This window comes from Quercus lobata, chromosome 1 (assembly GCF_001633185.2).
Source record: "Quercus lobata isolate SW786 chromosome 1, ValleyOak3.0 Primary Assembly, whole genome shotgun sequence".
Lineage (NCBI taxonomy): Eukaryota > Viridiplantae > Streptophyta > Magnoliopsida > Fagales > Fagaceae > Quercus > Quercus lobata.
This window is the reverse complement of record NC_044904.1, coordinates 22,646,751-22,657,117: the sequence shown is the minus strand read 5'-3', so window position 1 is coordinate 22,657,117 and position 10,367 is coordinate 22,646,751. Positions and strand designations below refer to the sequence as shown.

Sequence of the window (10,367 nt, the reverse complement as noted above, 5' to 3'; positions counted from 1 at the left end):
TGCTGCGAACAGCTATCCGGGGAACCTTTTTATGCACATCATGGAACTCTTTCAGCAGATCAGAAGCATACCGACACACCTCCCCAATCCCCCAAGCTTGCTGCCTCAACCTTACCCTGTTACGATGCTCCCATATGCACCATGCAACCATAACGAAATGCTCCACCAACCTAGGAGAAGCCTCCTTACACAAAAACAAAAGAGCATCGGCAAAACTGGAGATATGCTTGGAATGCATAAAAGAAAAACTCTGATCAAACATATATATATATATATATATTAATAGGTAAAGCTGAGAAAAAATCTAATTAGGTTATAAATTAAATTCCAATTGTTGTCTAATTTTGCGCCACGTGTCATATTTAAGTTTTCTATTTTTTTTTGGCTCTAGGTGAGTTAATAAGGTGCAATAGACAAAGAGTCTAACATAAATAAATCATATGTATATATATATATATATATATATATTAATAGGTAAAGCTAAAAGAAAATCTAATTAGGTTCTAAATTGGATTCTAATTGTTTTCTAATTTTGCGCCATGTGTCCTATTTAAGTTTTTTTTTTTTTTTTTTTTTTTTTTTTTTTTTTTTTTTTTTTTTTTTTCCGGTTCTAGGTGAGTTAATGAAGTGCAAAAGACGAAAAGTCTAATATAAATAAATCATCAAGAACTCAATAATTTTTTTTTAAAAAAAGTAAACTCATGTGTATATCCAAAAGAAATTAAAATTAAAAAAAAAATAGAGGGAGAGAGAGAGAGAGAGAGAGAGAGAGAGAGAGAGAGAGTATAATTTGAATCCATATATGTGTGTAATTGTAATTTTTTTTTTAATTGTATTGTGCATATGCATGAGTTATACGCTAGTATTTCTTAAAAAGTGGGTATCAGAAAATTTTGGTTTAAAAGAGGGAAGCTATCTAGTGGCAAAATGAATTTGGGTTAAGTGCAACTAAGGTTAAAAAAATGGTAGTGGTTAGTTTTGGCTAAAAGAAGCTAGGGTTAAAATAGGTTAGTGGACAGTTTTGCTGATTAGAAAGCTACCTCAAAATTTTTAAATATCTGGCAATATTTCATTGGTTGAAAGGACCACTTTAGCAGTCCTCCCGTTGGTCCTTATAATTTCTCTCTTTTATGCCTCCTGATGCAATTCCCTGCAAATTATTCAGCGGTTTCTTTTATTTTTCCCCCTCTAAATAATAAGATAGTTAGCCAATTGCAGTTTGTCATTCTTGTTTTCTATGATTACTTTGACGCTCTTAATTCTACTTTTAAAAATCCATATTTAGCAACTACTCTAAAGCAATACTTTCGGTTTAAAGGGTTCCCCTTTTCTTTTCCTCCATTTTCTATTTGGGTCCTATAAATGATATTAATATATTGAAGAGGTATTCATGATCTTTCTAGCTCCATTTTCTACTTGGGTCCTATAAATGATAAAAATATATTGAAGGGCTATTCATAATCTTTCTTGCTCTTAATTTTTGTAGAAAAACGTCTTAAATACCAAGCAATTGCAAACAATTAGCTAATAATTAGGGGCTGTAGTCTGTTCTCTTAATGTCTTTGTTCTGCTTTATCCTCTTATTTTCTTTCCAGAATCCTCCAATTCTCTCTAATTTTTATTGTTAAAAATTAAATAAATATCATGTGTCACATATTTTGTTAAAAATTAGAGGAAATTGTAGAAGGTCCTTTCCCTGCAAGTAATGCTGCATTTTTTTTTTTTTTTTAAGGGAAAAAAAAAAAGCTTAAACACTCAAAACACCTAACGAACTTCCCATTAGTGCTCATTCTTATTGCTTGTCCCCCATACTATGCTATAAATCTTTTCGCGTACCCCGCTTTCACTGCTCATTCTTTTTGCATGCTCCATTGCAATTCCAACCCCACCGCAACCCTTAAGCCCTAACCCACCAAAAGTTGGGTTAAGGTACTAACTTAATCCGCCAAGAGTTTTGCCACAAGTTTATGAAATGGAGAGGGAAAGAGAGGATAGTGCAACCAAATATTTTCATGTTCTGTGTTCTTATATGAGAAAGTTCATTTTTAGGATACTTTCCGTGGGTACCATCCCCAATCACATTGCCTTCATCATGGATGGAAACCGGAGATATGCTAAGAAGCACAATCTACGGGCCAATGATGCTGCCGCCTGCCGGCCACAAGGCTGGCTTTTTAGCTCTAACGTCTATGCTCAAGTACTGCTATGAACTGGGAATCAAGCGTGTATCGATCTATTCCTTTAGCATTGATAATTTCAAACGACGGCCTAATGAAGTTCAATATGTGATGGATCTGATGCTTGAGAAAATCCAGGGGTCACTTAAGGAAAAAAGTATTGTGCAAAAGTATGGTGCCAGAGTGTATTTTAGAGGTAACATGACACTTCTGACTAAGCCTATCAGGGTTGCTGCTGAAAAGGCAATGGTGGCCACTGCTAACAATACTGGGATGATGCTCTTCATCTGTGTGGCCTATACTTACACTGATGAGATCGTGCATGCCATTCAAGAATCCTGCAATAATAAATGGGTTGGGATTCAAGAAGCGAATGGGAGTAAAGCTTGGAATCAGGAAATTCGGGATGAAGAATATCAAATGGAGGAGAAGGCCATTATAAAACTAAGAGATATAGAGAAGCATATGTACATGGATGTAGCACCTGATCCTGACATCTTGATTCAAACTTCTGGCGAACATCGCCTGAGCAATTTCCAACTCTAGCAAACTACATATTGCCTACTGTATTCTCCCGCTGTGCTCTGGCCTGAGATTGGTCTAAGGCACTTGGTGAGAGCAGTATTAGACTTCCAATGGCACCGCTCTTATTTGGAGAAGAAAAAGAAGCAAGCTTAGCAAACAGCAACACAGAATCCTAAACCATGAGACGGTTGTTCATAGGTTTCCAGGATCTTATTTAATATGCAACCAAAAAGTACATTTTTTCCTCATGTCATGCAGATATCTTTAACTTTGTTGTTTGTGGTCACCCACAATCGTGTATGTGCAATATTATGCAGGAAAAGACTTGTGCTTAAGTATTGAATATCACAAAGCAAAACAAGCAATAACAAAAACATAAGAAGATAAATCCTCGTTACTCCAATTGAAAAGTGAACTATGGCATGATTTCTTTCGCATTGCTTGCCCAATTCATGATAGGCAGGAAATAACAATATGCTCTGCAGAATTCATTCAAAGCATTGCTAATTAACTTGACCAAAGTAGGAATAGCCCAATAAATCATTGCAAAAATAACCGCATTTACAGCTCTTTGAATTCTATTCAAACCAGCTCACTGGCCATCTAAAGAAGCAACCAGCCAAAACGCATCTCCCTCTTTTGAAGAATTTCTTAGACCAACATGAATATGGTTCAACTGTTCTAAGCGAACTTAGGTAGATGTGATGACACATGGATCCAATATAGTTGTACAACAAGTAATATGATCTCCGACCCCAAAATACACTTCCGACGGGAAAACAGGACACATCGAAATGAGCTTCAATCAAGAAAATTGCAGGATTATCATCCCAATCAGCACCATTTTGAAGATCCTAGGCTGCCTCATTCTCAGTCTCAGCAATTTTTCTCTCTGCCAAAGCATCCTTGGCCTTTAATTTTTCTGGTACAAAATCTATACAGATACAAGGGAAATACACCAGAAAGGAAGGTAAATAATAGCAGAAACTGCAGAAAAGTTTAGAGATCTCACTTTCAAATAGGAAAATCTTTTACAGAGAGGTAGCATAGAAGTACCTGAAAGAAAGTCGAAACTCCTCGTTTTACAAACAACTGATGCTGAAACAAGAAGAAGCATTTTAATACATACTTCAACTTCTAAGTATCTAACACAATTTATGGCAATTGATTTATTAAACAGGTGTTTGTCCGCTAATGTACAGACTAATGGTTGCCATCAATTGAAAGCAATAAGCAACAACAAAAATGCCTTAGTCCCAATATTTTGCTATTGGCTATGTATCCTCCACAGACTAATTGGAGTATTCCTCAAAGTTCTGATTTCCAGTTTTCTAATAAACTAAAAGGAGAAAATGTCGAATGAATAGTTCTTGCCGCCATCAATATCACATTTCAATTAAAAATTTCTAACAAGGCAGCTGGTAGCTTCAAATACAAAATTCAAGCTACCTGTTATGATCCTCATGTTTCACGTGAATTTAGTGTAAGCTTAACCACGTGTTTATAAGCTCCTAGGCACCCTTCTCTTGCAAGCCGGTTTTCAATGATGAGCTTTACCCATGGATTCCTAACATTTGGTATCAGAGCCAACCATTACGTCAAGTAATCGGACATAGCTCATCGAGTATGGGATCAAATGAGTTGTGGCTTTGTGGTTGGATCTTGGAGGGGGTGACCTAGAGGCTAGATTAAAATAACTGAAAGGTGAGTAGAGCCGCCAAAAAGAGAAAGGACAACCATCGGGTCAATGTCGCTATAGTGTGCCGTCTTGGATGTCGGCTGCAGAGCGTGAAGTGTGGTGGTATGTTATGATCCTAATGTCCCACATGGATTAAGTGTAAGCATCATCATAAGTTTATAAGCTCTTGGGAACCCTCCTCTTGCAAGCCGGTTTTCAAGGAAGGGTAAGTTCTACATGCGGGTTCCTAACACTACCACAACATTTACTTGGTAAAAGATTATTCAAAAACCACTAAGGCCCAAAGTTTCTTAGTTAGAAAAGTAATTATATGACATTATGGGTAGTTCGGCAATGGTATTGTGCTTCCCTTAATAAATCACAAACCTAGACCACTAGAAAGTATAACAAATGTATAACCACATTCACAAAAAATTAGAGAATCCCATTTAAAACACTTCATTGATTTAAAAATAATCATAACGATCATAAACCCCAACTCTCCCTAAATTCTTTACCAACATAAAGCTTCAATTTATGACCAACAATGTTTATAACACACTAATGCAGAGCAAATAGCCACATATGAAAGCCAAAACGATGTAATCAATCAAAGTTCATCCAAGTGTTCCACATTACAAATTATAACTTAATAACAACATTTAGCAAATAGTCTTGTAGCTCAACTGACACCTCCCGAAGTTTCGTATCAAAACGTCCAAATTAATTCAAATCCCCCCTCCTCCAACTATCGAATTGAAAAATAAAAATTATAATAATAACAACATTTGAAAGGAAAAGATAGTAAGGGACTTCACATACATAGGTGCTTGTAAGCAAGCGACTTTTTATGGTCCTGAACACAACACGCATGTGCATCTTTTGTAAATTCCTCAAGGAACTTCTCCTGCAACCATTGAAGTAAGAAATTCATAAATACACCAATACATGAACCACCCAATATAACCCACATTTTATTTTCTTCAGCCATGTGTAAATAAACGAAAACTAAGCTGGAAAAAAAAAAAAAATGATACCGTAGCTTTATTGACGAGAAAAAGGGCTTCATGGGTAATGCGCAAATCGGAGTCTTGGCTCCGAAGAATCGTCTTGATACGATTCATAGGAAACCTATGCGTCTTCGCTTCCTCTTTATCAACGACGTCGTTTACCTCTTCCTCCTGTCGTTTTTGCTTTTTTTGTTTGTGTTTCTTTGATTTGGTGTCGGCGTCGGCGTCGACGGTTATTTTATTCGCACCAGAACTTTTGTCCGGTTTTTGTTTTTCATCTTGTCCGGATTCAATGCTTGAAGATGGGATTATTATCACGTCCGAGGAGGAGTCGCTGACTGTGCCGTTGCTAACCTTGTTGTTGTTGTTGTTGTTCTTTTCTGGGTTTCCTTTCGTGGTACTAGTAGTTTTGTTTTTCTGCTTGGGTGTGTTTTTGGGTTTGGTTTCTTTGCTCTTTTTCTCTTCTGTTGTGGATTTTTTGGAGGAAGCCATTGTTTTTTGAGTTTCTGGCTTTCTAGGTTCGAAGCTACTAGGAGTGTTTGCTCCTCAGATTTGGGGGTGGGATTTTGGAGTGGAAAAGTACGAAGGGACAAAGATTCATGGGCTGTGGTCATTCAACCCATATAAACTAGATGCTTCTTTGAAAATAGTTATTCCGGCCTTTGTTGGTACAACGGGCCCATAAGCTGTGAGGGGTATATTGAACGGCGCAATAAATACAATAAGCCTAAGAGCATCACCATCGACTCTCTTGTAAAAAATGTCATTTTAACACATTAAAAATATATTTTATTATTTTAATATATCATTTTACAATTCACCATTTATTAGGAGTGTCAATTTGGATTAGCGTGTCGGGTTCGTGTTGTGTCGAGATAGGGGTATTCGACTAAATGACTCAACCCTAACCCGACCCATTTAATAATCGTGTCATGATCCTTCAACCCTAACCCAACCTATTAATAAGGCAGGTTGACCTGACCCAACCCATTTGACACGCTTAATAAACGAGTCGTGTTGGGTTGACACGAATGTAACACAACTCATTTCAACCTGCATAATATTAAATATAACATCCATCTAGAAATTTTTTTTTTTTTTTTTACATCCCAAAAAGCAGTGCATACACCTCAAGTTTTCAACCCACATTCAAAATAATATAGTTCAACAAAAATATAACATTCATCTAGAAATAAGTTTTTTACACTCCAAAAGAAGTGCATACATTTCAACCCAAATCCAAAATAACAAAGTTTAACAAAAATAAAATAACATAGTTCAACAAAAATATAATATCCTTGGAATTCGCTAGATGCTAAGTATCAATATTGAAAGAATTTGAGCAAACAGTAGACTAATCCTGACTATGACCACGATTATCATCCATAGATTCTTTGTTGATGTCAAAATTCATAACATCTTCCACAAGCTCATCCAATTTTATTTGTGCAAGTTCTATGCCAAAAAAAAAAAAAAAAAAGTATTAGTAGTTCTAGGATCTGAAAGTTTCAATTTCTAATTATATCCCTTGTAAATTTTTGTAATTACTCACTTTGCTTTTTAAATTTAAAAATATATGTTGGATATAAAAGGTATTTGACAAATCTAAAATAAAATAAATATTTATTTCTTATACGACTTAAACGGGTTGTGTTAAGTGGGTCATTTCGAGTTGACACAAATAAATTGGCGTGTCAAACGTGTCTATTGCGGGTTACACGGGTTGACCCGCTTATGACACGTTTCTTATCGTGTCGCTTTCGAGTTGACCCGTTTATGATCCAAACCCATGAAGGCCCAACCCTAACTCGAAAAAACCCGTGTTGGGTTCGTGTCGTGTTCGCGGGTTGGGTCAAACATTGACACCCCTACCATTTATCACATCTTCTATTTTCCAATTCTATACATTAAAATAATATATACCAATATTAAAATAACATTAAAAAAACCAACAATATATAAAAATACAAAATAAAAAAACCAACCACCCCAACCACAACCCACAGCCCACCCCCACTGCCAGAAACCATCAACGCCCCACCCACATCCCACTCACCACCGTCTCACACCAGAACCCTCACAGCAAAACACCAAAACCACCACCAAAGAAAAACAAAAACAACAACAAAAAAAACAACCCAATCGTTGCTGCCGCTAATCCACTCACTGCTGTCACTAACCCACCCATCGTTGACCCACCCACCCATCAACACCCCACATCCCACCCCACCACCGTCTCACACTAGAACCACCACAGCAAAACACCAAAACCACCACCACAGAAAAACAAAAACAACAACAAAATACACAAATATTTGCATCAGGTGGTGCGGCAAGGCTAAACTGAAGAGAGAAAAGCCACCCACTGCTGAACCCACCCATCAAAAAAAAAAAAAAACCCACAGCAACAGAGATCGGCATCAAGTGGCGCAGCAAGGTTGAACAAAAGAGAGAAAAGCAACAACAATGAGAAAAAAAAAGAGTGAAAGAAGAGATTGGTTGATAGAAATGTTTGAGGAAGAATGAGAGAGGAGAGGAAAAAAAAAGGAATAAAGTGAGGAGAGAGGAGAGAGGAGAGAGCAAAGAGAAAAGAGAATAAAAAATAATAAACACCATATGCCATTTTGATCCATACTGTGCTAAAGATGAAAGGGTATTGTAGCATGTTTCATAATTTTTTGGCATTTGACACACCTCATGAGGGTCTATTTTTGGTGTTTGGTGTGCCAAATGCCAAATGTTTGGCATTTGGCATACCTGATGGTGATGCTCTAAGAGTAACGATTGTGATTGGTTGGACAGAAAATATTATCCAACCCTAAAACATTTTTAGGTGAAAGTATTTTCTGAAAAAAAAATATATATTTTTAAGTGTTTAGTTGTGTTCAAGAATATGCTTTAAAAAATACTTTTTAGTGTTTGGTTGCATTTGAAAATGCTATGGAAAATATATATTTTACTACTTTCTCACATTTTCTCATCTCCCTAAGCACATATGTAATAAAAAATGAAAATTTTAGATAAAATTTTTTGATCCTCCCAACGGTGGTGGTGGTCGGAGGCCACCAACCACCGGCAATGGTGGTTGGCCACCAAAGACCAGGGTCATTAGTGCAAGGTGGTGGTTGGATGACAAACAGTGGGAGTGGTGATTCAGTTGATAAGTTTTGGATGAAGCAGAAAACAGTGTAAACTAATTTCTATCATAAGTGTCTTATTTTATAGTCAACTAGAAAACAATTTTTGGTTGACCAACATTTTTCATTACCCCCATTGTTTTAAAAATTGGATTGGATAAGGAAAAATCAGTAAAAACCAGTAAAGAATTGGGAAAATCTGGGAACTGGCCCCTTTTTCGATTCTTTGACCATTTTGGTTTTTAAGACCATGGTCACCTCAAAGACCCATAAATGCGGATAAAATTTTCCAAAATTCAATTTCAGTCAAACCTATATATATATATATATATATATATATATATATATATATAAAGTAATGTTAGTGGTTGTAGATACTGCATTTTGTACTCCTTACAACTTGGGATTCCATTCCCCAATTATGTTATAACTTTAAGGCCCAAGGCTAGTTTAGGGCCTAATAAACTCGGGCCTCCATTCCCCAATTATGTTATAACTTTAAGGCCCAAGATTGGTTTAGGGTCCAATTATATGAAAATTGACTTGAGAAAAGTGTTTATAGAAAATATAACTTATTTTTTGGAGTATAAAACTATTTTTAGAAAAGAAAGACCACTAAAACCCTAGGGTGTGCGTATGCATGTACACATATGTGTATGCATACTCAGACTCTGCGTGTGCATGCTAGGATTCCAAAAACTATGAAAGAAAAGTTTTCTGTATTTAAACTCTGTTTGAAACGAATCCCATTTGTGTGCATGCACATGCATGCGTGCGCATGCTAGGGTTCTAGAAATTATGAAAGACAAGTTTTCTGTATTTAAACTTGGTTTGGAACGAATCCCACATCATCTAGGAGCCGCCTCAAACCCCTATTTTTCGACTATATGAAGCCATAAAAGGTACTTTTTCAAGGGATGACGAATTCTAGTAGTAAAACACATAAGATTCACTAGAAAATAGTGAATCAAAGAAAGAGTATTTTCACAAAACATTCTTAAGCCAATTTTGTTTGATTGAGACCTTTTATGATCTTGAGTTTTAAGTATACTAATCTATCTTTGATTTGGTTGTAAATAGATTGACTGAAGGGAACAGTCAAAATCAAGCTCTAAAGAGTTCTAGTGTTGAGGTAAAGTTTCTAACTTTGGCTCTTCACTTTTCTTTATTTTTCCTTTGTTTTTGTGTGATATATATATATATATATATATGTTTTAATTGCTTAAATATGTTTATTTAGCTTAGGTTTATTTCGTGTTTGTGTTTGAAGCATGTTAGGTTGTTAGATTTCTTCTTTCTATTGGTTTTCTTTGTTCTCTATTTTGGTTTTCTAGGTTTTGGGTTCAGGGTTTCGAGTGTGTATGAGTGCGCATGCAACTTGCATGCGTACGCATACAATTGGGATATGTACGCATGTCATGTGTATACGCACGCATACTTTTGCCCAGAAATCCTAAATTCATTTTTTGTTTGTTTTCCTTTATTTTATTTTCATGTTTAGCCTCTGTTTAACCTAGTTTTCACATATGTATACATCTGTTTCCTTTGTTTTGCTCTATTTTGTTTGTTTTAATTCTTCCATACTTAATACGGTTTCTTTTTGTTTGGATGAAATAACATGCTTATCCAGAACTGTTTGGTGATGTCTTTGCCCTTGTTAATATATACTTATATGCCATGATATATGTATGTTAGGTTTGGGGATGATTATTAGGGCTGTGCAAACCTGTACTAGAGCCAACAAGACCGACCAGTGCCGAACTTCCCTCATCGCCACTGCAACGAATTGACAGAGCCGATATCGGCGATTGGAACGCAAAGGGAGTTTTGACGTCGGTGC

At 36.1% G+C, this 10,367-nt stretch overlaps 1 protein-coding gene and 1 pseudogene across 1 annotated transcript; one reads left to right on the top strand and one right to left on the bottom strand.

The window, feature by feature from the left end:
- The first annotated feature begins 1,890 nt into the window (after positions 1-1,890).
- LOC115983669 lies at positions 1,891-2,992 on the top strand (annotated as a pseudogene).
- Positions 2,993-3,072: 80 nt separating this feature from the next.
- LOC115983679 lies at positions 3,073-6,024 on the bottom strand. The gene is made up of 4 exons (XM_031106414.1): positions 5,418-6,024; positions 5,203-5,287; positions 3,759-3,800; positions 3,073-3,636 (listed from the first exon to the last, which is right to left on the bottom strand). Exons 1-4 carry the CDS (start codon positions 5,880-5,882, stop codon positions 3,557-3,559), a joined length of 672 nt encoding a protein of 223 aa, XP_030962274.1. The 5' UTR covers positions 5,883-6,024; the 3' UTR covers positions 3,073-3,556.
- Positions 6,025-10,367: the final 4,343 nt, after the last annotated feature.

Excerpts from the sequence above, each read along its gene's own strand:
- LOC115983679 (XM_031106414.1), bottom strand. The coding sequence starts at position 5,882 with ATGGCTTCCTCCAAAAAATCCACAACAGAAGAGAAAAAGAGCAAAGAA. Across the intron at positions 3,801-5,202 it reads GCTTGCTTACAAGCACCTAT|CATCAGTTGTTTGTAAAACG; the intron begins GTATGTGAAGTC and ends TTCTTGTTTCAG. Across the intron at positions 3,637-3,758 it reads GAGTTTCGACTTTCTTTCAG|ATTTTGTACCAGAAAAATTA; the intron begins GTACTTCTATGC and ends GTATCTGTATAG.